Here is a 27,722-nt window from a genome sequence, read left to right as displayed (position 1 = left end):
ATTCTTTAAGACCAGTAAATGGTATTGATCTGCATGCTGGAACCTTAGAAGGGTTTGTTTACCCCACATTTTGTATGGTAGCATGCTTCAAAACATTGCTATGTACTTACCAACCTGGTGAATTACAGAACCTTCCCATCACTGTTAGAGGCAAGGTAGTTGAGGGAATAGTTGGATCATTCTGCTGATCTAATGTGGTACAGGAACACGAGGCAATGGCCGTAATTATCAGCTACTCAAAAGAACAAGTTGGCTCTGTCGGATAAAGAATAAATACTCATGTTTCTGCAATGATTTTGTTTCACATATTGTATAGCACAGTGCAGACCTAAATACTTCATTATGCTGTAGAAACTTGTGTGTGATGTAACACAGCCTAATTTTGTTAAAAACCTGCATCAGATAAGGATATGGAAATGATGCAATTGGTCCACTATCTTCCATCAAACCATGTGCACCTATCACTATAGTATCAAATTATTTACTATCTTAAGTCTTTTATAGCTTTTACCCTTACAGCATACCTATTGTAGGACTGGGGCAAAGTGAAATTACAAGAGTCTGTGACAGAATTAAAAGCAATTTTCTGAGTCCTTTACCTTATCTGTGATCTATTCATTCAAACGATGCATCTTGCAACTCGCATTAGGAAACAGTTTCACAGAGAAATAGTTGAAAGTTGTGCTCTAGTAATATTGACAAGGAATTCAATAGAAACCTGATGGCAGAAAGTATGAATATATATTATGCATTACTTACTCCTAAATAGAAAAACTTCCTAAAAGCAATTAGAAAATTCTGCTACTAGTATGCTGTTTTCTACATTGCAATTGAGTACCTGCTAGCAGGCTCCAACATTGTACTAGGAACTGCATATACCTTCCATATATGGACATACTTTGAAACCAAGGGTAACTTTGCATATTATATTGTGTGCATACAGTATAGTGTATCACATGTGTATGAAAAATCCATGTTTGTAAATGCAGGTATTGCGCAGAGATGTGTGCTAGGGAGCTGGGCATGGCTAGGGAGCTGGGCATGGCTCCCTGCCATAGGTACACCCAGCGGCAAATATACTTGCTGTTCTGTAATGTGTCGAGTTATAGGGATAATATAGGTATTAAAACAATGTCAAAATCAATTCTATAACAGGCTAAGGGTGATGAGGGTACTCTTTCATTCCACAGGCTCTGCTACTATTTAAATAGAAAGACTGGTTGCAGGACTAAAATGTGCAACAAGTCTAATTCAGTATAAGGGAACCAGAATGGGTTTCACACATCTTCAAAAGAAACTAGGAAAACAATTTGCCCAGACTTCTTCTGACCAGCTGCCACCCTCAAATGTTTATCTATAAAAGGCGGATTTGTTATGTTCATGTTAGCTAGATCTAGTTTTAGACTGTGTTCAATTTTCTTTTCTTTCATGTGGGATAATGACTTTGGTCATACGCAAGTGGAGTGACAATTTACCTTTTCCTGGAATGTCATTGCAACATAGAGATGTAGTAATTTATGCAATAAAGGTGCCCTTGTGAAGGCTGAAGGGATGCTAGCTTTACAGTTTGCCTCTCTCCTGGGCCCAGTGCTTTTCTTCTAGAAAAAAAAGGCGCCTGTACTCACATGAAGTTGTTACAGTTAGTGCCACACATTTAACCAGCGCTTTTCTTCTAGGAAAAATTGTGCTGGTACTGTGTGCACTGGAGTACCCCCAGGAAAAAAGCACTGCCAGGACCTATAAATCATTCTCTTTTTGTCTCAAGAGCTTTACCTGGTGATATTATAGCTACACATCTCTTTTAATGCTTTGATAAGTGAACCTCAGTGATTCACTGAATTCAACAAGGCTCGCTTTGGCACAGGAATTTGGGCTGTTAAATAGACTAGAGTTAGTTTGGGACAAATTGCTTCTGGAACTTCTGTGTTCAGGTCAATATATAGCTTCTGCTGTTTCCACTTTAGTAGCTTTTACATCCTTTCTGTGAGGACCCTGCATTGGATGAGTTTTTGTGCCTTGGAGTTGAGCTAAGTAAGATGAGAGGCTGTGGCAGTGGTGCACATATCACCAGCCAAAGAAACCAACAAAAAAACACCCCTTAATTGCAGCATATTACTAGTAGTAGTAGTATTAATGGTGGTGGTGGTGGTAGTGTTTCTATGCTATCCTTCCTCCCATATAAGCCCCGTGCAGTTCGTAACACGGCAAAGTGCAACCAGAACTGCTTTCTTATTTTACATCCAGAAACATACTCTAGCCTTACTGGATAGGGAGGAAACTAGGCATTTATTATCTTTAAGCTCTCTTCTGTCCCTGCTGTGAAAATCAGGCAGCAGATCACTGAAATGGTCAGCTGAACCCAAGACACACTGCCTCATTGTATGACTCGCTAGGAGAGTGTGCTGGTGCTGTTGAACTCCAGCAAGAGTGGAGATTGGGGGTGTGTGGAAGGAAGGGAAAGAAACACAGAGAGAATGAAATAAACAAAAGGAAGGAGAAAGGAGAAAAAGAGGGGAATAATATGAATGCGGCTGTAGAGAGACCTGTGGATAAGCAAACTATAAAAAAGACATGGGTAACACACACCCTTTCTTTCGGTTGTGGGGGGGAGGGTTGTATAAAAATGTTACTTCCAGTGACCTGATTGAGTATTCGTCCTGATTTGTTTGCAAAAAGTTTGCAGCGAGGTTAAAAGACTTCAACTCTATTGAGCATCCATTCTGTTTTGTTTACGGGGAGGCTACATAGCACTGCATCAGTAAGTTGTTATCCCATACATTCTAGTGCATTTCCCCGTTACTGCAAAAAGCAGCGAGGGAGAGCATGCACACTGTAAGGTGCAGTGAGAAAAGGAGGCAGGGTATGCAGAGAGAAGATAAATTATGTTGTGGGGTGCTGAGAGAAAAGGGGACTAACAGAATGGTTTAAAGAAATAAAAAAACTGAAAGAAAAAGACTTTTCTTTGGTATAAGTAGTGACACAACCCTCACGTGTTAGTAAAAAAATTGTTCACACTTGAATTCTGCATCCCTGAGCTACGGTAACATGTACTAAGTTTAACGAAAGTGCTGAGCACAAAGAACTGAGCATTTGCTTGGTTGTGATCAGTTCTTTAAACAAGCATCTCAAGCATAACATGTTCCAGCGTGTTAGAAACTTATATGTACTTGAGGGAATAATCACATTTTGACAGTTGCTGAGTTTTTCTCTTCATTGTTATAGGCACAAAGTCTTCAAATCAATTGCAAGCTTCTTTTGATGATAGCAATAGCCTCTGTGCGTCATTGGAGGTGTGCGCTAAAAGATTCATAATTTATCAAATATCCAATTTTGCTAGCAAGTTTTAAACAAGTCATAAATGATTAGACAGCCTTTGTAGCCACAAATCCACTGGAATTAGTTTCATGAGATTAAATGCATTGGAGTGGTAATAAATATCTGGTTTTGGTTATCACTTTGAGTAGTCTAAACTGACAACACTCTGTTTCTGCTAATGGATGGGGTATTGGATTTCATTTTGCTGCAGCACTGTACAGCCACCCAGTATCTATAATTTGTTTTTCCCCTACAATTCAACTGCTTTAATGTTAGTAGGGATTTATGCTGATGCGTTAGATGGAAAAACAGTAATTAACAATTAACAGTAATTGACGGTCTATAGATACACTGGATATCTAGGAGGACGATCACATTTCAAATAAGTCTTACATATGCATACCTAGAAACACGCCATTAAGAATGTAGAGATGTGTGACAAGAAGGAATTAAGTCCAAATGTTTTTGGAGTTCATGGAGTCATTCTCTAGACAGCTTGGCCTTCAGTGGAGAAGGTGGTGCTCCTACATTATTCAAGGCATCTGTCAATGGTTTCAGCTTTTTTGGACTGAAAAAGATGGAAGCAGGTTGCAACTCTTCTTAGAACATGCTGTAGCCTCAACACTGCCAATTAATGAATTACCCATTGTTCCTTCTACAAGTTTATCCCTGTATTGAACATGGTCCTGTAACTGCTACTTAAAACAGTGTTATGAAAAACAGAAGTGAAACTTGAGATTTGATTTAATTAGTTTGCATGCTAGGAAAGCTGTTAATACTAACTTTTTATAAGCTGCCAAGGAACCTGTTGACGGACAGGCCACCTGGTGGCTCTTCATGACATATATGACAAAGCAAACACATGGTTGGCACATTCCATTGAAATATGATTTTATTTGAAGTCTTTGTAGTTATATTCATTCTGTATATTGTTATGGTATGAATGCATGTATGCTTGCTGTATTCCCCAACCCTACCCATTGCCGGTACACACAGATCAGGACACTTCCTACTTCCTTTCATTGTGATTACTTGTCTGTGATTTGTTCACATTATCCTCTTGAGTAGTACTATATTGTACGATTGCTGATTTGTGCTGCTTCATTCTTGTATTGTTTTGAACATGTTTAAGTTAAAAGTTTAAATAAAAAAGAATGAAAAGAGGAAAAAGTCCTGCTGGAATAAGAATATGTTGTACTTAATAGGTCCTTGTTCTGATTCAGCAAGGCAGTCCTTATGTCCTGCTTGTACTTGAATCAGCTCCCCACCCCCAAAATTTGATTTGAGGCTTGCAAAGCTCCAACTGGTTTGTGCTTAATAGATAAAAGATGTTTTATCGCATGGATAAACGCAGTCCCCCATGCACTCTGGTGATAGCCTTCCAGGAACCGTCAGGCAATGATGAGTCATAGCTTTCTTCCCTAGCTGCAGCTGTGCACCAATGCTCCATTAGAGCATTTTAATTTGGTGTTTAAAAGGCATACATGGCAGTCATAAGACCTGAATCAGGAAGAAACGGTTAAAAGCCTTCTAACTCTGAAGTTGCTGAAAAGCATTCTTTACCATGTTTCAGACGTAGTGCTGGATCCAGTCTGTGAACCTCAGTGATTAGGGGGCAGTCAGACTCACCCATAGTAGGTACCTCTTCGCCTCTCTTCCAGTTACAAAGCATGGCAACCATCTTTACTTCATTTATGTTTGCATTTAGCTTCCATAAATTTGTCTATATCCAATAATCTGTCATTGTAGCCAAGCATACAATGAGTAAGCACCAAGATCACAAGACCTCGTTTCAGATAAAATATAAAGGGTTAGGCGCCATCAGCATTTTGATGGGCAGCTTATCCAAGAGTCCTGCATCATCTAATTAGTAGAGCTATATTACACAGCGTATACCACATCCCCTTGGTACCATGCTTGTTTAAAAGCAGAGTTGGGAATTAAATCCATGAATCCTGATTTAAACAATCCAAAATGTATTCCTGGACTTGTCTTACAAGGGGGAAAAAATCCAACAGAAAACATTTCACATATTGATATAGTAAAATTGCTTCAGGCACAGGACGTGCAGAACGAAAGGGTTCCTATAGAAGATGGGGAATTACATAATCCCACCCAGGGAATTCTTAAGAAAACAGCAGCAAAAGACCATGCACTACACATTCCTAGAGACCCACCAACTGAAACTTCAACCATTTAAAACACAATTCTGGCTTCAGTCTTGCTATAAATAACTTTAATTTTTAAAATTATTGCATCATTTACAGTTCTTCTTTTAAACCCAGCTGACAAAATCCACTCCAGATGTTTGGTAGGCAAGAACAGCAAGCAACAAAGTCAAACAAGAAAGTTGAAAACTTAATGAGCAGTGATGGATTTAAAATAAAAATAGGAGCAATAGAGGAAAATCCTGGATGAAATTTGAAACCATTTTAAAAGGAGCATAATAATTAATTTATCTTGTTCATAAGACAGCAAATTTATTAGGTTGTTTTTTCTTCAAAGCCACGGGGACTTGGCTGATGAAACCTGAAATTGTTGTTCCATGACCTATGCTTTTATATTAAACAGATGACCTCAGATTTTGGAGCAGCTTTTGACTCCAGGGAAAGTATGCCATTAAGAAAGTGCCAGAAATGTGCTTAATTGATACAAGTCTTGAAAACCTCTCTAAAGGGTGTTATTTCCCATATACAGATTTCTGGGAAATGACAGAGGCCCACTTCATACATTTACTGGAGGCTAGTGCTAAAACAGTGCAAAGGAAGAAAAGCCCTGGTCCTCCCCTCCCTCGTGCAGGTAACGTCCCATGTGAGTAAGTAATGTGCTCTTAAAATAATGGTGTATGTGTAGGCAGTAATCAAAACAGGAGCTTTTTCACAACTGGCCAGTACTGTGGAGGTCTTGGCTCACATGGCAGGCTATCTGCGTCGTGGTGGGGAGAGCTCACATCTCTCTTCCACCATTGCTTTCTTCTATGTCTCTCTTCACATCTCTTCCACTTTAGGGGAAAGGCTGTAGCTCAGTGGGGGAGCTTCTGTTTCACATGTAGAAGGTCCCAGGTTCAGTCCTTGGCCTCTCCAGATAGGGCTGGAAGACACCTCTGAAATCTGGGAAAGCCGTTGCCAATCCATGTAGCTAATGCTGAATTAGCTAAATGCTATAAGGCAGCTTCCTATGCTATTTCAGTGCTTGCCCGTACTGTATGAATTGGGCCTAAAGAGCTGTAGAATTTCATCAGAATTCAAGCTGTATGTGAAGGACTCCAAAGTCAAAGTCTGAATCCAATTCAAAAAATACTAATTAGATTACCCAAGAAATGTGGTGCATTAGATATGCTCTGTTGTCTCAAACAGCTATCCTGGACAGATGGAAGAGTTTATCTTCTCTTGGCATATAATTAGGATTGAGTCTTTTTTTAAAAAAAGAAAAAAAGATCAGGTTACGGATACAAATTATGAGCAAACTATTTAATTTCAGTGAAGCTTATACACAGTACCAGTTTGTAGCAAGAGACGCAGCTGGTAATATTTCCATAAGCCACTCTAGAAATTTCAGTGAACAGGAACTAGGGTGAATGTTTGTGTTTCAGTCTGAATATTCTCTGTACACTTGCCTTTACACACACACACACACACACACACACACACACACCCCAAAACCAGTCCAGCAACATTAATAAACAAAGACCCTTGTCTCATCTTTGAAATTCAAACTTGCAGGAACTTTGCCAATCTCGGGCAAGTTTTACGGAACACAGTAATTTAACCAGACCGCAAAGTAATGGGCATGTATTTTTCTGCATGTTCCTCCCATTGTTAGTTATTACCAGGATCTTTATGTACAAACTGAATAAATTTTCTTTTCCAGTCAGGCTCCTCCTTACTACAGGGACGTTACACTCCTTTGTTTTCCCCCTCCACAACTCTGAATCACAGAGTCATGTGCCTGGTGCAATAAAATGACTGGGCCAGGTTAGCGGAAGATGACTATTGAAGAGTGATTTCAGAATACAACACAATACGTATGCACATCTTACTGAGCATGAATACTTGGGATAATAAAAAAGAAGAAAAAAGAATTATAGCTATGCATAGAATTGCAGATGTTTTAAAAACACACCAAGGGTTTTATTATACAAAGCAGAGCCTGGGTGTTTTTAACATATTAAGTTCTGTCCTGCTTTGTAAAAGTAAAACTGTTTTTTTCCTGCTGTGCTTAAACCAGCCAGATCTGTAAGCCTTCCTTGCAAAATTTCCTTTTCTATCGCCAGAACATTTTGCTTGCCTATCCATTTGTAATTCTGCTGGGTACATCTGTTGCTGAAATCTGCAGGATCACATCTATGAGTACAGCTATGAGGTTTTAATATTTACAGAAAGGAATTCACCCATTCCCTGCTAATTCAGAAATCTGCCTGTCATAACATTATAGTCTGAGGGGAGACTATAAAGAAAGGAGGATTGTAATGTAAGCTTCAGTGCACTTGAGCTATGAAGTATCAGTTAATTGCAAGCTGTGACATGAGCTGGGTGTGAGAGAATGAAGGGTAAGTTCACAGAATATAATGGGTATGTGCAGGAAAGCTCAACATCCCGTTTTTGTGACTATTAAAAATATTTTAAGCAACTTCCCCTCCCCCAAACCAACCCCTCCCCAAAAGTTTTGATCTGTAAAGCAGAATGAGCATAACTTCAGACTGCCCTTGGCAACTGCTTAGAGGCTGCAGATAGTGTTAAATCCTGAGAGCACATTGCACTACTGCTCCAGTCCTCGCACTGTTTTTCTGCTGTTACCTTCTGTGCATAATTTAGAGGGTTAGCTTTGATCTAAAGAGAACTAAACAGCTTGAGCCCTGCCTAAGACAGGGCTTATCCTCATGGTCTTGCAAAGGACTACAGTAAGTTTTCACAAGAAGAGGGGAAGAGGGAAATGACTTGTTGTACTGGTATGTGTCTTCCTTTTATGGATTAGAAATGTGCTTCAAACTGGAGGGGGAGAACACATTTTTCCAGTTCTTCCCTCATCTTCCTAAGGAGTCTCCATGCTGTAGATTGAAAGTGTTACTGTTACTTCCAAAAGCAAGAAAGAGAAAAGAAGAATGTTATACCGTCACCTAATTAAGAAAAAAAAAACATTCCTGCAGAGTGCTAACAGATCAGGATTCTAGTCCAGCCTGTTCCCTGATCCCCTAGTTTTCTTTATGCAGGGAGAAATAGGTTTCTTTTTACAAGTTGGGGAGTATTCTGATATCACGCCCCCTCCCAGGTGCACAGTGGGGCTGTGCTGCCCTCCTGACACTGGCATCTCAACTGCTTACTGGAATGGAGCAGGGCAGTGTTGATGCTGGGCCTGTGCAGGTGCACTGGCGGAGTCCATACTGCACTCCCACCAATGTGCGTGCACATTGCTGGCACCCTTTGCCATCCAAATAAATGGCTCTGACACTGGTGTCAGTAGGACAGCTGCGTGGCACTGCCCCAATGCACTGGTTGCTCCTGCTTCTAGCACACGATTTTCCTGAAGGTGCAGACCACCTCTTAAGCTAGAAAAGACTGTCCAAAGTATATGAATCTGGGTGTGACTTTCTTTCCTTTGTGCAGTGTCATCCAGCTTGAACTCCTCCCCTCCAGCTCATGATCAGTTGAACTTCTGTTGTGTTGCCAGGGAAAAGGCAACTCTTTCTCCATACAGCAGTGATTTGGGATGCCGTCTTGGAATGTGATGGTCCAAGTTCAATGCATACCTCTTTGAATAGAGCCTATGATATCACTGATGACAGAGATGGTCATGTGCAGACAGCTCTGCTTCATTTTCAATGATTAAAATCCCCACTAGTTTAAGCTATTGGTAATGGGTCAGTTCATGTTACAGTACAGTAAGGCCTAGCTCCTTCATATAAAGCAATGTGGGTCATATTTACTGGTCCCAGGGACATCATCCTCACCATGTGGACTTGGGCCTGAATAAACATGGGGGTGCATGGAGGTACGAGTTGAGAGCAAGCATAAGTTTTGACCTAGCGCAACATGATTACTGATCATCAGCCTTAGCTTGCATTTTCCTGGTTTTATGGAACTTGTGCCAACATGAGATGCCATTAAAGCAGGCTTGTTGGGAATTGAATTTTTCTGTTTTTTACAGAGAAGTTTATTCAAATACTAGGTTTTGTTAAATGTGTGTGCATATTATTCCAGTGAGTGGGTGTGGTTGTTGTGGTGCATGTGAGTGCATGTGGTTGTGGGGTTGGGAGGCAGGGCTCACATCCGTTTCTCAAGTTTCCCAATGTACTCACTGGCCCCAACAGTTTGGTGAACCACTGCGCCGCATTGTCATATTCTGTAAGTAAGGGATTAAGCATTTCACATAGCATCCACTAGATGGCTCCCTCTGCATATATTGGAGTCCTGGCAGAATTCTCACTTCAAAATTTAAATTGCGCATGCTGTAATTTTCATCAAAATTGAAAAGAAATATGTGATATGATTATATTAAAAAACAGAATAAAAAGGGTCAGGTATCTCAGTCTTCAGCACTTTTTAAATGACTGTACCTGTTGCAGTTTATAATGGATCAGTTTGGAATCTGGCGCATTTGTCATCCCATAGAACGCGTATGACAAGTATCAATTTATTTGCGTAACGGTTACAATTTTATAAGCAATATGAGTCTTATAATGTCAGAACCCTGTTTTGTTTAATTGTGTTATTCATATTGACTGAAGGGGAGCTTTAGTAATCATCACTAGAGGTGGGATCTAAGGCTGCCCCTTGTGTTCCTAGCAGGGACAAGATATGAACTGAGGCCATCTGACCCAGCTCCTAAGTATTAAACACAATGTGGTACCCGTTCTGTATGGCTAAAATGCAGTTGGATTTTGTTTTGAGCAGGTGATCTGGATCGACTGTGTAGGTAGTTATCTTACCACCTTGGGTTAATTTTTTTCTGATTCTTTAAGGTTGTGGAAACTAAAGATGTTTATTGGTTTAACCAGGGCTTTTTTTCAGCCGGGATTGAGTTCTGGCGCCTCTATACATCGCACTGCAGGCGGCTGTGGGCAGCACGGCGATTGGTGCTGTGCAGTGGCCATGGGTGGGGCGAGAGGGTGAAGAAGAAAAGCTCCCCTAAGAAAAGCGCAACAGCTTTCACTGGGTTGACCTAAAAAAAGGTCAACAAATTCCAGCACCTTTTTTTTCTAGCAAAAAAGCCCTGGGTTTAACCAAAATTGACATACCACTTGATTGTAATAAAACCTCCGAGGCGTTTACAAGAAATATTAAAATTATCATTAAAAACAATTAAAATTAACAGTGAAGAAATCAAAAGATGCAAGTATTTATGCATCTGGATAGGCTTGCCCACAAGAAAACATTTTAAGTAGGTACTTAAAGTTTGTTTCATTTGCTTTTTCTACTACAATACATTTGTTGATTTGCTTTATATAGAGCAAATCTTGGTACACCAGGAGAGTGAGAATTGCTCTAAAGAGCTTTTTTCAAAAGTGAATGCTTTATTTTAACAGTGCAGGCCTATGCTCACTTACTCAAAAGTAGTAATTAGATAATTAAATGGGGCTTATTTTTAAGTAGTGTGTTTAGGATTGTAGCTTGAAGCACACACACAATTTCTTCTTACAGTAGTTACTAGTTCCTGACTACCATTTGATTTCCATTGTTAAAAAGGCTTTCTCCATGGAGAATGGCCCAGCAGATGGTAGGATATGCTGTCATCTAGCATCTAAAGACAGGCAAACTTACCTGCAGATGTAATCTTTTGACTAGGATCTGGATAACTGCTCTCCCTGTGCCCAAAGGCTTAAGTATGCTCAGTGTCATTTCGTTGTTTATGCATTGTGAATTTCTGCCCTCCTCTGTATTTCCCTCTGAAATGGCTTCTACAGCTTGCTAATTAATTTCCAACATTAGTTCAAAGTACATAAGTTGAAGTAGAACATGAGAGTGAAACACTCTTGCTATCAGTCTGTTCCATTCCTGCCCTTTCTGATGGCTCAAGTTTTGTGCTGCTGGAGAAGGAGCCAGTGGAGTTATTTTGTGGCAGAAGGAAGGGATACAAGTGACCCCCTTCTTGGGATGAAGCACTCTTTGGCACCTCAAAGACTAACTAGCTCAGTGTGCCGTGAGTTTTTGTGGGCAAGAGTCCAAATTCTTTCAAATCAGGGTGCAAATCTCTGGGAGACCTTCCCAGCTCATCCTGCCGCTTTGATATTCCCCCTGCCAATTGCATCCTCTGGGATCTTGCTGTCTCTGAATGGAGAGTCCAATAATTGTCCAACAGTGGCTCTCGTGTTTATCTCTTTGTAACTGGCATCTCATTTGGATTTAGTTTCCTGTCATCTGTCAAAACTATCTAGGGCAACTTAGATTCTTTCAGAAATAACTGCCTCTGCAAAGAACAGCTCACAGTGAAGTAGTCATTTCAGCTTCCTTTAGGCTGGATGCCAGTTTATAGAATAATGGATCTTTCTTCCTCTTGAGTTGCTCCTCTCTTTGCTCCTCTCTATCATTTTTCTTATGCAGATAAGGGAAAGTGGAGATATTTTTCATTGTGCTCAGTAAGCATCTGTGATTATTCATGGTGCGGAAGTGTTTTCCAGCATTCCAGCAGCCATCACAGTCATGAAATGTTCACCATTTTACTTTATGTGACAGTCCAGAGTATCATTTCCAGTAAAACATTCTTTAAAAAAATAAATAAATCCATGGGTTTGCTGGTATGATCTAGCTGTTGTTATTTAACCCAGGATACAAGTTTTTATAGAAAAATCAAGTAAAACTTCCATAGGTAAGGGCCAGTTTAATCAGTGAGGTCAAATTTTGATTTGCTGAATTAAGAGTACCTTTGCTTATTTCTTGAGTAAGCATTTTATTCCAATGTGGCCACTTGGCGGAAAATGAAAAAATAATGATGACATTCCCTGAATCACTTGAAGTTTTTCTTAATAATAATATACAAAATTATTCATAGAGTATTTATTATTTTTTTATAGGGGGCATATTTTGTCAGAACCACGGGGAAAAGAATAATTCCTCCCCCCTTTAATGCATGTTCCTATATGAGCTTTCATTTCAGGCCTTACTGTTGCCATAGGAGACAATTTTCTTTGGGACCTTGGTAGTAGACGAAATGGTTATCGCACACACCTGTCTGCTGCAGTCCCAAGGCTGGCAATCAATAATTCATTAATTGTAATTAATTAATTACAACTCCTCAGGTGATTTGTTTATTTTCCAAATGAATATACAAGATCTATTTCAAATATTCTCAGAAAGCACAGGTTGAAGTTTTGTAAAAATGCAAAACATACATAAATGTGAGTACATTTAATTAATTGGCTAAAAGGCAGGTGATTTTTGAACTAAAATATTTGTAATCATTGGTGAGCCATTGCTTAGCTAGATGTGCTAATTTTGGTGGTGTTTGTTTTATGGAAGTGAGTTGTGGGCAACTTACACCCACCAGGAGCGATGCCTCAATGTCTTCTGTATGTACCGCATTAGGAAGATTTTGGTCATCACATGGTAGGACAGCGCAAAGATGTGCTGTCCCAAGCCCACATTCCCAAGATGTTCACACTTCTGTCTCAGGGACATCTACACTGGCTTGGTCATGTACACAGATGACAGGATCCCCAAAGATTTTCTGTACAGGGAGCTGACGTCAGGCACTAGGCCTGTTGGCAGACCAACCATTACAAAGATATCTGCAAATATGACATGAAGGCTGGAAACAATAACCCTGCGATAAGGGAATCCCTGGAGAAAGACCATCATATTGTGTGACCACAGCAGTGACCACAGGGCGAATGATCCCTGGGATGAACGCAGCAGAGCGGATAGTTTTAGCAGAGGCTGGGGAGGGTTGTGGGCAACTGAGGGAGGAGGTAACTCAGGAGGAGACAGTGCCCAATGGGAAGCCTCACAGGAGGGTGTGGTATTGTTGCTTAGAACCTGCCCCCACAGGAAGCAGACCCATAACAGAGGAGCTGGTATTTGCAACCCCAGCATTCCCACATACCAAGGCTCATGAGTGAGTACCACATGTTGTCTTTAAAAGCTTGGTGGGCGTGATGTGGAAACTGTTGGGAGATCTTCACTTCTTTCATCCATTTCTGAACATTTCGCCTGATTTCTGTACTCCTGACCTGTTACTCTTGAACTCTTGTGTCTCCTGCCAAGCCTGTAGTGTTACCCTCCTGAATAAAAATATTACTTATACATAAAAGCCTGTGGGGGGGTGTGTAATGTGTGGGTATGTGTATGTGTTGAGTGTGAGACAGGACGGTCATACTATTTTTGTGTTTGAATGGCAGAGTTAGCTGCTATTAGGATTTTTTAATGAACAAATGACTGAACAAGTAGGAAACAAGTATGGGTCTTTAAAGACATGCACACATCTGGATTTGCATTAGTGCCAGTAGAGCCTGAGAAACTTTTGGTTTCTGGGGGGTTAACATGTATATTTGAGGATTTACATAAAACTCACATTGCCTTGTTTTTTCTTCTTTAATGTGGCATATATAACTGGTTTCAAGTAGTAGTCCTAAGATGTAAAATACAGAGGCTGGGCCTTTGAATTTGGTGTGAATTCACTTTTCCTTCATCATGTCAAGAGCGTGAATGTGCACTGCCTCTGCTACGACTAGACAGCAGTAACCAAATCAGTCCACAAGAGCAATTTGTGCTTAATTCCAAAGCACAGTTGTAGGGTGTGGATATGAGTTTGAGGCTGTTGGTGAATGACCCATTAGATTGGCAGCTTCTATAGCTCATCCATTGCATGTATGGGGAAAAGTAAGAAATGGAGCTGATTCTGCCCTGGTTCAAAAGCACCTTCCATGTGTTCTTCAGACTTTCAAGTACATGCTGTGAGTTAGAAAGAAATCAGTCACTTTGAAATTTTATCTTGCACTCAGCATTTGGCATATCCATATCCTAACTCCGGCTGCAGCTTTTAGAATCCACCACATGTTTACACTGGAAATTTCTCCATATATATATATATAGAGTTTGTTCTCTTATGAAATCATGTCTCAGGGGAAGGATAATTTAAAGACATTTCCGTTTGTTATGTCTGAGCAGAACTAGACTATTAGGGCTTGTTAATGCTGGATAAACTCAAGCCCTAGAACTGCCTTCCACTGTGGATTATAGAATCTGCTGCAAACGGCATTCTGACATGACCAGTATGATGATACCCAGGAGGCATTGCAATGTAGATAGTATGGTTTCTGCCCCTCCTCCCTTCTTTGAAATTGAGGGTTTGCTAGATGGAATGATGCAGTGCTGAATTTTCCATTGCCTCGTGAATGTGAACTAAGAGGTGCTTCACATATCACCTTTTTCTTGTAAGTGAGCGCGGGTGGGTGGGTGTGGCACTTGCCAGTAGGCTCCCAATACCTGCACAGAAAATAAGACAGTTTTTATGCTCGTTTATACCCCTGTAGACGCGGGTGGCGCTGTGGGTAAAACCTCAGTGCCTAGGACTTGCTGATCGTATGGTCGGTGGTTCGGATCCCTGCGGCGGGGTGAGCTCCCGTCGTTCGGTCCCAGCTCCTGCCCACCTAGCAGTTCGAAAGCATTCCTGAGTGCAAGTAGATAAATAGGTACCGCTTTATAGCGGGAAGCTAAATGGCGTTTCCGTGTGCTGCGCTGGTGCTGGCTCACCAGAGCAGCTTCGTCACGCTGGCCACGTGACCTGGAAGTGTCTTCGGACAGCGCTGGCTCCCGGCCTCTTAAGTGAGATGAGCGCGCAACCCTAGAGTCGGACACGACTGGCCCGCACAGGAAGGGGTACCTTTACCTTTACCTTATACCCCTGTAGAGCCCTCCCCCCCCCCCAGTTTAGGTGGCCCTAAATTGCACTTGAATTGTGCACATTATTGTTTTTTCTTGTATCTGTTTAGAAGGAAACCCTGTGTACCATTGTTGAATGTGTTTTAGAATGTAGATGGAACTGAAGAAACTTTTACACAAAAGTAGCTGTTCTATTAAACATAGAATACATTCTAATCACATTTTGGTCACTTTAAAAGAAACCTTTCAACTGAAGGTCCTGCAGTTTCAGTCTGCTACATTTTCCAGAACCCGTCTGTAATCTTGGATTTACTTTATATGACTTTTGGGAGCAGATTTATAATAGCTCATTGATAAAATGACAAATGTTTTCTTCCCTGCTCTAGATATCACTTAAGCAATAAACATGTCTCACATTGTTTTTCCAAAGTCCGGGTTATCCTTCAGTATGACTATAGGATAGAGAACCATTAATTTGGCATTTCATAGACATAGCTATAAGCCAGGCAGAGACTGTAGTCCTACTTATATATTTCTCAACTTCAGCAGACAGATTTGGGTAAGGTAGGAATGCAGGATCAGTCAGGCTTAAACTGTCTCTTTTAAAATCAATTTGTGCTGACCTCAGCAACAGAGCTCATATTATGTACCAAATTGCTATTACAGTAAGCTGCTTCAAATACCTTCCTTAGTCCCTGTAACAGACTGTCACTCTGTTGAACTTGGACAATTCACTGAGGGATGTATTAGGTTCTGAATAAAATAAAATGCCTTTGCCTTTTCTGATTTCATTTCTTTTATTTCCACTGCAGCTTAAGTATAGATACATTTTTATTGCTTTTTATCCCAACATTCATAAAACAGTGTAGCAAATTACTTTCCTGACTCCATGTTTTTTAATTCAGTCAATAAACCCTAACATGCTATTTTAAAAAATTAACAGGAGGTATACATTGGCAAATACGCCTTGCAGAGAATTTAAAGTTACAGATAGGTAGCCGTGTTGGTCTGCCATAGTCAAAACAAAAAAAATTCCTTCCAGTAGCACCTTAAAGACCAAGTAAGTCAGTTCTTGGTATGAGCTTTCGTGTGCATGCACACTTCTTCAGATACACTGAAACAGAAGTTTCCAGACCCTTCTATATAGTGAGAAGGTGGGGAGGGGTATTACTCAGAAGGGTGGTGGGAATGGGTGATTGGCAATAAACCCAGATGCCAACTTTGCTGCCACATACACCCGGACAACACCATTACTGGCCCCAACAACATCACACATACCATCTCGGGACTATTTAATTGCTCATCGTCTAACATTGTGTATGCCATCAAATGCCAACAGTGTCCTTCAGCTCTCTACGTTGGACAAACAGGCCAGACCTTACGCCAAAGAATAAACGAACATAAATCGGACATCAGGAATCATAAGACAGAGAAACCAGTAGGAGAACACTTCAATCTCCCAGGACATTCTATACAAGATCTCAAAGTAGCTGTTTTACTACAAAGGAATTTCAGAAATAGACTGGAAAGAGAAGCTGCTGAATTGCAACTTATCACCAAACTTAAAACCATGGAGAAACCTGGTCTGAACAAAGACCTTGGATTCTTATCTCATTATACATGACAAAGCCATTTTTCACCTTTTCACCCCTTGCTTTTTCCTGTAAGACCTATTGCAGTCGTTAAGAGTCGTCAACAGGCTCATCACAGCTATCTGCCAATCACCCATTCCCACCACCCTTCTGAGTAATACCCCTCCCCACCTTCTCACTATATAGAAGGGTCTGGAAACTTCTGTTTCAGTGTATCTGAAGAAGTGTGCATGCACACGAAAGCTCATACCAAGAACTGACTTAGTTGGTCTTTAAGGTGTTACTGGAGAGAATTTAAAGTTTCCCTTTGCATATTCTTTTTGTTGTTGTGAGAAAGCTGTAACTAAGTCAATTAGCACTTTGTCTGAGCTTTGCCTGAAGATACTGGATACCAATGGAAGCTTTTATCTCTCAATACAAATAGGGACTTTAGGGAGGGGCTATCAAAAACTGGGGAAAGCTGGGGAAAAGGTTAAATTCTGGCTGTCATCGTGCCAGTCTTGGTTCTCCCCTCTCCCCCAAGTCTGCAATTTTGTTTTTAAAGATATCCATGTTAAATGCAATAACGTAATGTGTAGTTTGGCCCTCTAAGTGCAATGAGGGGGAGTAGATTGCTATCTGAACTCTTTCATTTTACAAGTAGATGGAAAAGAATGAGCTTAGCACACCCACTCACAGCCTGTTGAGAGACAGCAGTTTTTAAGAGACTTAAAGGTGATCTTGTAGGTGAATTGTTTAGTTGCCTTTTCCCATTGTTGTCTCTGGTTAAAAAGGTTTTGTTAATTGCAAAAACCATAGGAGGATTACATGTGCTGGGAGATGTACCAGGCAGCATGATCCTCCCAGTTTCTCTTGTAGCCCCCAAAGTAGTTCTTCTTTACCATCACCATCACCACCACCATAGAGTAGGCTCGAAAAAATAGCTCTTGCTTGTGTTGAGTCAGATGCATGTGGCTTGTGTTCATGTATCCCACACTGCTCCAGCCTTCTGGTAAAAAGCAAGGAAGCAAATGGGCTCTGTTCAATGGGAGAGGATACTTGAGAGTGATTGTGTCACTTGCAGCAGGGAGCCACATGTTTACCTGCCCCACACTTGACATCATATATGACATCAGGTGGGCGTCGCTTGCGGAAAACAATCTCAGGAGCCAAAGGACTTCTGCCACTGGGCCTAAATAGGTCTGTGGGCCAGAGGTTCCCCTCTGATGTTTTAGGGGAAAGCTGAAAAGAAGGGAGGCAAAGTAATTTTATTTATGTATTTGCACATTTGTTCTTTCTAAGGTACCTAGAATATTGCTCGTAATGGTGTACCCTAGTACCTTGTGTGACACACACTCACTCTCCAAAGAAGAAAATACCCAGCTACAGTACTTTTCTAGTGTCTAAATTTCAGGCATTTTACTCCTTTCCTGTTTAGTTTGTGGGCTGGCAGTTTCTTTTTTAGGTTGTGTATAATTACTGTTTGTCCCATTTCTGAGGTTATTTTTCTCTCTCCATTCACTTGAATCACTAGGGAATTGCTTCAGCTTTATTTTCTAAAAATATTATACTGTAGTTTGATATGCAAGGAATATCATGTGCTGGTTAAAATGAAATTCCTCATTTGGGAAGGATGCCATGTAGAAAACTGGTCTGATCTAGGCTCTGGTTTATCGCCATTGATTTGGAAGTCTCTGAACTATTTCTATATGATGATAATGGGTATTTATCCCCTCTTTCCTCCACTCCCGTGAGAAATGAACTGATTTCCTTCCATCCCCTTATTTTTCCTGACTGCTTTACTCAGTTCAACAATTGGTGAGAGTCAGTGAACCGTTCTCAATTACATAGATGCACATAATCGGTTAATTGATCAATAGCTAGAAATCAAGCAGCTATTCAAAGCTCAATCAATACAGTTTTATTTTACAATAATCTGCTATAGGCAAATCCCTGTTTGCATGGGGGTTGCTTTCCGTCTCAGTGTTCACATCAGCAGTCGCGCATAAATCCATTCTGCCCCCTTCCAAGGCCGAAAGTGGCACAAGTGCGTGCCTTGGTGGCCCTAGTGGTGGACCAATAAAATGGTCATTTATTGTAATTCACCCAATCCGACAAGTATCAGTTCAGTTAAACCTTCACAACATGTGGACCATTTCAAGCCTTTGTGGACTACAATATATTTTGACCCCCCCCCCCCCCATAAATCTGACTTTTGGTTATGATAGTCTGTTTCAAGCCACTTGCCCCTCAACTTGGGCCCTGACCCTGCCTAGGCTTGGTGGTGGGTTTACTGAGGCACCAGTGAAAGTTCTGCTTCCCAACTCCCTGGGCATTCTACCCACTTCATCAAATGCCCCATTGCCTCTCTAACCTCCCTTAGTAACTTTTGCCCATCTCTTAAGTTCTCCAAAGATCTCCCTTTGCTTGTGGTTTCCTGATGAAGTCCTCTCAAGAGGCTGCTGAACTCCTTGGGTCCTGTGCTGCTACGTAGCAATAAGCAGGAAGCAGCTCAGCTCTTCACAGCTTGTGTGGCCCAGAGGAGCCTCTCTATCCAGTAAGGTAAACAGTAGTTACTGTATGACCCCAGGAGAATCTTTCCTTTCTCTTGTAACCCAGGCATCTTTATACTATGCAACTACTACCACTATCCGCAACTCCAGATCTGTTTTTCTGCCTCCTCGCCCCTCAAATGCCTTACATGCAAAATAGTGAATAGTTTATTGACGTGTTACCATCCATGTTAAAATGCCTAGAATCCCCAAATACGGGATTTGCAACCACATGATTTTAATTTTTCTCTTAAAAAAGAAAGATTTGGAGCTAGAATTGGTTTCAGGTTTTAACGTTAGGATGTTTTATTACACTTCTACTCATGATTGGCGAAAACAGTGGTGAAGGAGTAAAAAGTTCCAGTGAGAGAGGAAAATGTGCACAGAAGGTTTTAAGAGTTGTATACTTTTCACTTTAAAACCCTGAGAGCCTCAGTGCCCGGCTTCCTCAAGAGCACTCTTCATCAGTTCACACACATTCAGTTCAGCGGTTGAATAGTTTTTCAGAGCCCTGAGAGCCACAGCACACAACTTCCTCAAGGAACAAACACCGCCAGCTAACCTTATGAAGAATGCTTCTTGAGGAAGCTGGATATTGTGGCTCTCTAAAGCTTTTAAACCACAGAATGTGCTCTTTCTGGGGAGAGGTTTGTTTTGCCAGCACTGGGAAGTGGCAGGATGGTCTTCAGAATGTATCAAGTGTGTAATATGGATTACTGAAGTTTGTGAAGAATTTGCTTCATGAATGAAATCTTTTGTATTAGCTTAAGTGACAGGCTCCCCATCAGTCACTTCATTTTTCCAAGGCCACATCCTGACTCTCCTGTGGACTTTTGGGTGTTTTATTTCTGTATTTCAGATGTCTTCAGTGCTTGAGCCCCTTGTTTATTGTGAACTAATGTTTTGGACTATTCAGTACCAAAATGTGTATTTTGATCCTCCTTTATGTATATAATATAAATATGAGCCATTATTCCCAAACCATAATTTAAAGTGCAGTAAATAGTCTCTTTTTTCCTTAACATTCTATAGAAGCAAATATAGATATTCAACCAGTTGTTTCCTGTGAATAGAGCTGATCATGTCTTTGTTGTCTTCCCTGTCCCATTGCAGAAAGGTGTCTCACTTCTTACCCACTGGATAGATTTTATTTGAGTACATATTAATATAGAAAAGCAGGGAATGAATGAACAAACAAAATTTACTATATTAACTCCAATATTTGCTATGACATTCTTTAAAAAACTTGGTTCATGATGCAGTCAAAGTTAAACTCTTTTAAATACTACTATCAGCTGGAGAAATGCTTCATTCTTCCATAGGACATACATGTGCTTTATTCACCAGTAAAAGTGATAGGGCTTAAAAGTGCTTAATTATAGTAGTGTTAATTTGTAGTGTTAATTTGTTTCTTTCATTTCTCATGTGTTATAGTCACATTCTGTGCAAGCCTTTACTGAATTATTCTGTAGCAATTTAGTTTTTGGAAGGATCATAGATTCACCCTCCGTTCAGAAATAGGCAAACATTTGCACTATTGCATATTGATAGGAAAGTGCCTTCTTTAAATGAAAGGCATGTTTATCATTAAGATTTTATTCCTAGCCTTATCTCTTAATTATGTGGTATGTAGATAATTGAAAGCCGGGATGGGGTGATGTGTTTTCCTAGCACTGAAATGTGAGCTGGGCAGGTTCAGAGAGCAGTTCCAATTGAAATATCAGAATACTGCGCCATATATTCTCAGAAACCATCAGTGGAATCTTATTGCTGTCTAGGCTATATTTTGACATTTTATGGCATAAACAACATGTTTTGCTGTGCCCAGAGACCGCACAGTAGGGCTACCATTGGAAGACAGTACAGCATAGATTATGCTCTTCCTGCAACCCCCCTCGCCCCCTCTCCTTTTCTTTTGGAGTTATACACGGCACTGTGGCTCGGAGGTCATTTGTTTCCCACAGCTTTACTAGACACTGTGGTGGGCAGGGGAATAATCTTTCACAAGGGGCTTGTTCATCTAAAATAAGTCTCTTTACTAGTGCTGGGAGAGCTGAGCAGTGTGTGTGTATTCCTTTGCATGTCATTCATTATGAAGCCCTCTGCAGTTTCTTGTGAACTTATTTTATGGCTGATTTTGGAATGATTCTCTTTACACTGGATTCCTGTGTCTACCTGACCAAATTATGAGACATTCTTCTTTCTTCAATGCACTTATGAAAAAGCACATTTGGTTGAAATCAAAAGGGGAAAAATGTTTTTCTTAAAATACATCCTAACTGTTCTCTACCAAGTACATTGTCCTCCTTAGAAGCATTTGAGAGCTAAGCATGTCAGAAGAAAGAAACTTTCTGAATATCTGATCTAACACATTTCTGTGTCTGGCCATTTAAGCTCTCATGTAATTCATTTGGGAACTCTGATTGGGTCATAGTTCTTAGTTGCATTTTACCTATTTGCTGTAGGAAGCACTGATGTTCCTAAGCAATTTAAAACCACTTTGAGGTTCCATTACAACCAAGCAGTATATATGTTTGAGTCAATAAATAAGATTCATCATTAAATTCAGAAAAAATAATAATACATAGTTTTAATAGGAGAAATTTTGGGAGGGTCTTGGTGGGGATCACAAAAACCATTTGTCACTACTGCATGGTACCTAAAGGAGCAGCAATTTAAACAAAAACAAAAAACCCCACAAGATTTTTAAAAAGTTTTTAAAGGCCTGGGGGGGGGGGTGTAGCTTGGGGACCACACAAACAAAGTGAAACTTTTGGCATCATGGTATTACAGCAGGAGACACACTGAAGCAGTCAATACTAAAAAAACCCCCTCAAATTTAAAAAGAAATAAAAAAAAAATTAATGACAAATCTTGTGGGGTCATAGGGGCACATCAACATCTTGGGGTGCTGAATAAAAATATTTTAAAACAGTTGATAATAGTTGATGGTAAAGTCTTTTGGAAGGCAATTATAAGAGTTGTGGTTCTCGTCACTTTCACCCAATGACCGCACTCAATTTGATGTGTGGGGTTCCTGATATAGAACAAGATTAAAAGTAATCCATATTGAGCAGAACATACACTTTTCAATTCCAAATTTTCAAGAGAAGACAGTCCCCAAAGTTCCCCAAGGTTAAAGACCTGCTAGAACACAACATACACCCCCTGAGGGCTTATGAAGAAGGTGAGCGGATTTGGACTTGACTATTTGATTCTTGTGACTATCATATAGATCCAAAAGTGTCATTATTGTTTCTCACTTTTTTCTCAGCTGGCTTATTCCTCTTATTTTCAGTTCTTCTTCTTATCCCTCTTCTACTTTGCCATATGAGTGGGCTGTTATTCTATAACTTCCCTCCTTCAGTTCCTCCTTCCTCTTTCATTTTACCTTCTCCTGGATATACTGGATGGAACTTTGCTGCCAGCTATTGCATGTACAAAATCTTGAGTAGTTGTTTGTCTATCTGAAAGCTGGACAGAGCTTCCTCTATTGCTCTTGCTCTTTGCACTGCTGATGGAAGCTTCTGCAGAGAGTAGCATATCGTAATAATAGAAACATAGGTGTTGTTATAAAACACTCTCAGCATTGGTAAAGTTTTAGAACTAGTAATTGAACAGTGGTCTTGCTGTCTCAGTTTTTGGTTAAAATAGGATGGTCCTTATGTTGGTAACATATAAATTAAACCCCCATTGCCAGTAGAAGATAATGGCCTTTTCCATGACCTTCTGCAAATGAAACAAAAAGCTATTGGTAGGGCAAAATTTCATAGAAGTGGATTTGTTTGAAGAAAAAGTCATCTCTCTGAATTGGGTAATTGGATAGCTGTTCTGACTGCCTTGAGGCTTCTACCAAATATATAATTGCATTAGTAACTTCATTGTCTGAATTAAAAAACAGGCAGCTTGCTGTTGTACCATTTCATTCTCAAGTGCTTTGGGATATGAAATCATGAATCTTCTGATTGAAGTGTGCAATGTGGCCTTTGTATAATGTGTGTTCGTAGAAAGTGTAACCTATCAGACCATAGATAAATAAATAAGCTGTGCTTTATATAAAAGCAGAATCTAAGGGGTTAAAGGTTATAGATAACCCTTCTGAGAAGTGCCTTTTTCTGACTTTGTGAGATGCAGTGAAAAATATATCTATGTCATAAGATTAGCATGTTCTAGGCACTTAATATCTGGAAGTGCTGGGGAATGTGTTCGACAAGGCATCTCTGTTAAACAGAGGTCCAGAAATCTTGACTAGCATTGGTAGCCAAGCCAAAATTGTGTTTTGAGGATCCTGTCCTTAGCTAAAATGCTCAGTGCTTTAGCCAGCCACCAGTAGCAGCAGCCCAAACATCCTCTCCAGCCTGGAGCAGGGATATTATCCACTGTTGCACTGAGCAGTTCCAGGAATGATCCCGAGCCCTTCTCCAGCTCTAGCCTGCTCTGCTCTCCTGTGACTCTTGCCGGAAGATGAGTGTATGAGCAAGAAGTGTGGGACTCCAGATATTGATGCACATGGGAAGCAACGTTCATGGTGAGGACCTGACCTCTAGTGATAACTGTAGATTCCCAGTACAGATTTTTACCTGTATATAAACTGGAAACAGTTGCATTTTGTAGGGTGCGCAAGTTACCATTTTAACCTGCGGTTCAGTTTACTTCCACACTATTAGGCAGCACCCAGCTGTAATAAGTACTAATACTTAGTATTTGTATGTTTTTGAGCCTGCCTTTGGCCACCTGTGAGTTCATTGTTATGGTGCCAGTTGAACTGGAGAATTCCTATTTCACTGCTCACTCTTAACTAGTACATTACCCCACTTCAGATTATTAGTCATATTTTATCCATACCTGCATAATCTGTTTACAAAAAACTTCACTTTTCTGCTTTGGCTGAAATCAAAAGTTGAAAATCTACACAGATATTAATTTTTATTTTATTTTTACATATTTTCTTTTTTGCAAGTTTGTAAAAAGGAAACTTTCTGCATATGTGATGACACTGTGAAATACTGGATCCAAGGGTATGGGGTGTGAGCTGTGCCTTCATGTTGATCAGTGCGGATGAAGGGTGATAGGCAAATTTAATAAATAATAATAAAAATAATAAAATATAGATACAACTCCCCTGATTAGCATGTAATCCCTAAGTGTATTTCCTAGTGTACACTCAGTGTATATTGCTAAAATAATGAAACCTTAGCTCTTCACAATACGTTTGCCCTGAATTTGGAGATTAAATATGAAAGCGAGTTACTTTTCTTCTTTTTTTGCAGGGGTGTGTATATGCCTTGATGCACTATATTTTGAGGACAAAAGATGTGTTCACAAATTAAATGGTACCTCCCTATAGAGCAAGCTATTTTATCCCAGTTTATATTGAGAAGGGGATTTTGCTTCATCTAAAGTTTTTTTTTTTTTCCTTTTGGGGGCGGGAAGAATAAAAAGTCACTCCCAAAGTAATGACCTTGGCTTAGAAATATTTTTGTGGGAAATATGTGTCTGGGAGCTATATTTGGGTTTATGTCAAAGCATATCCTCCCTTGATCATGTTTTATATCATTTTTAGGAGCAGTAGGATTTTATTGAGCATATAATTCATTTAACGGTGCTTATCTGCTGGTTCTGCTGCTTTTATTTTGTGGTTATATTGTTCTTTGATACTATATTTATTTTGTCATTCTTTTCATTGTTGTTGTAATCCACCGGGGGGGGGGGTGCGCGGGGAGAAGAGATCATCATGAAAAATTATAGAACAGAGAGAGAGATGCAAACCTCGAAATAGTACAAAAATATGAGACTTTTTAAATAAAAATGTATGTTGTCTGATGTGCTTCAATTAAATCCTTACTTAGAGTTGCATGATTAGTTGTTGTTTTTTGAATGCTATAGCAGGGCAACATGCTCAGAACCATAATTCCCTACTGGAATTAAGGGAGCTTTGGAGTTGGTGTTTTTGACAGGAAGTGAAAGGTTTTGAGCATGTTTAAAACATTATTTCAAGGCAATGGGTCTGCTTCCCTATGTGTCTGGGATCTGGGGGTCCCTCAAATGCTGGTTACACCCCTCCCAAAAACACACACATACTTTGAGAAAGTTGGGTTTTTGTTTCTTTGTTTGAAAGAGAGTGGATGTCCTATCTAGGTTTTGCAGTCTTTCCTTCTGGCTGCTCACAAATTCTGCTTGAGTAAAGTTCAGTACAATATTCAGAAGGAATAACCAGAAAATGACTGTCAGTGCAAGTACAGGGACATTTGTCTGAAGTTGGTGAGGCATTTTTGACTATAGAATAGATGCTGTGGAATGCCTTCTTCAAACAGGTTCAGCTGCCAGTATTGCTACTTTTTTGTGAAGACACAAAACTTGGGGGTTTTTTTTATGCTTGTTTAGTTTAATTTTGCTGCTGTAAAGTTTTTGACTGTTAGGATCTGATCTATGGACTTTCCTACTCTTGTCTTTTGTCTTTTTCTTGATTTATTGTTTTTAAATTTTGTCATAGTGGGTTGCCTTGAAGACTGGAAAGACCGCTTTAAATCAGATTGGAATTTGGGTGAATTTATACTGCCTTGCAAATAGAGATCATGGTACAGTGGTACCTCGGGTTACATACACTTCAGGTTACATACGCTTCAGGTTACAGACTCCACTAACCCAGAAATAGTGCTTCAGGTTAAGAACTTTGCTTCAGGATAAGAACAGAAATCGGGCTCCGGCAGCGCGGCGGCAGCAGGAGGCCCCATTAGCCAAAGTGGTGCTTCAGGTTAAGAACAGTTTCAGGTTAAAAATGGACCTCCGGAACAAATTAAGTACTTAACCCGAGGTACCACTGTATAGGTGCCCTCTCCCTGGTCCCTATCTTCTCCTCCTTTGCAGCTGCACTCCTTTTATTCTTTAACGCACCCCTTTTTCCCCACATCCCCACTTCTGGGAACTGGGGGCAGGAGGACCGGGAGGAAGTGCTATTAGAATATTTCAACGCTATAGCTTTTCACTTTTACCAAACATGGAAAATTCTATCTGAGAAATGAAGACTGCAAGTGGACTAATTTCCCCTGACTTCATTGGGTACAATACAATTTTCAGTTCACTGAATTTGGTACGTAGAAATATTTCATATATATTTGCCTACGGTCATATTTCCAATTCAGGCAAATATCCATTCTACAGATGAGCATATGCATGCTTATGTTATGTTCTTAGAGAAAATAAAATACTCGGCTTCTTCAGCCTGTTAAATTTTTTAAGATTTACATTCAGCCTAATTAAGAAATTAGATTTACAATTGTAATAGAGGAGGCTCAGAATATATAATCTTTTTATGACACAGATTTATCATTTGGCACTTTATTTGCTGTTCCTTCTTTGTCATTAGGTGGAATATGTCAGATCTATAGGAATTGTTCACTGGGAAAAATACAGTTTGAGAATGCAGAGCCAGAAATGTTTAATAATAATAATAATAATAATAATAATAATAATAATAATAATAATTTATTTGTACCCCGCCCACCTGGCTGGGTTTCCCCAGCCACTCTGAGTGGCTTCCAACAAAGATTAAAAATACATTAAAATGTCACACATTAAAAACTTCCCTAAACAGGGCTGCCTTCAGATGTCTTCTAAATGTCAGGTAGTTGTTTATCTCTTTGACATTTGATGGGAGGGCGTTCCACAGGGCGGGCGCCACTACCGAGAAGGCCCTCTGCCTGGTTCCCTGTAACTTTGCTTCTCACAATGAGGGAACTGCCAAAAGGCCCTTGGAGCTGGACCTCAGTGTCCGGGCAGAAAGATGGGGGTGGAGACACTCCTTCAGGTATATATGTAAATAAATGTTACATTATCTGTCCTTCATTTGGTTAGTTGAGTTGATTAGCACAACCTTTGCTTATTCTAATGAGTCTGATTCAGATATAAAAGGAAATAACACTGGTGTTAATTTAACTGTGAATTTCCCAATGTTTCCTGAACTGGATACCACGTTTTAAAATTTCCTTTCCCCTGAAAAATGATGACATTGTTTGGATTATATTTACAGTGGTACCTCAGGTTACATACGCTTCAGGTTACATACGCTTCAGGTTACAGACTCCGCTAACCCAGAAATAGTGCTTCAGGTTAAGAACTTTGCTTCAGGATGAGAACAGAAATCGGGCTCCGATGGCGCAGCAGCAGCAGGAGGCCCCATTAGCTAAAGTGGTGCTTCAGGTTAAGAACAGTTTCAGGTTAAATACGGACCTCCGGAACAAATTAAGTACTTAACCTGAGGTACCACTGTATTCCTTTTGAAATAACGAGGATGGAACATAGTTAATGTTTTGGTATTCCTTCTTTGCAGCTCCTCGTGTGTACTTGGTGCCCTGTTGATCAATAATATTTTATAAATATGCCTGTAAAGCAGTACATTCAGTATATACTTTTCAACAGTCTTGAAAAGTATAGAAGTATGTTGGATCCCAACTAGGGGCCATCAGAATTCT

General features: G+C 40.1%; 1 protein-coding gene across 22 annotated transcripts in view; it reads left to right on the top strand.

Moving 5' to 3' along the window:
- RAD51B (RAD51 paralog B) overlaps positions 1-27,722 on the top strand; it is a 364,040-nt gene that overhangs the window by 139,607 nt on the left and 196,711 nt on the right. For 2 of the 22 annotated variants that reach the window (XR_014566395.1, XR_014566396.1), the window contains exon 8: positions 3,223-3,290. The exons of 19 other annotated variants lie outside the window; for them this stretch is intronic. Coding sequence is in view for 1 of the 3 variants with exons in the window: in XM_083747480.1 (XP_083603606.1) it covers positions 6,013-6,134 (122 nt within the window). In the remaining 2 variants the exon portion in view is untranslated. Of the gene's footprint in view, positions 1-3,222; positions 3,291-6,012; positions 6,150-27,722 lie in introns of those variants that run through there. One more of the 22 variants, XM_083747480.1, reaches the window with a different exon arrangement.

The sequence above is a fragment of the Podarcis gaigeae genome (assembly GCF_964106915.1).
Source record: "Podarcis gaigeae genome assembly, chromosome: 1".
NCBI lineage: Eukaryota > Metazoa > Chordata > Lepidosauria > Squamata > Lacertidae > Podarcis > Podarcis gaigeae.
The sequence above is the reverse complement of the archived record's forward strand: the minus strand, read 5'-3'. Positions and strand labels throughout refer to the sequence as shown.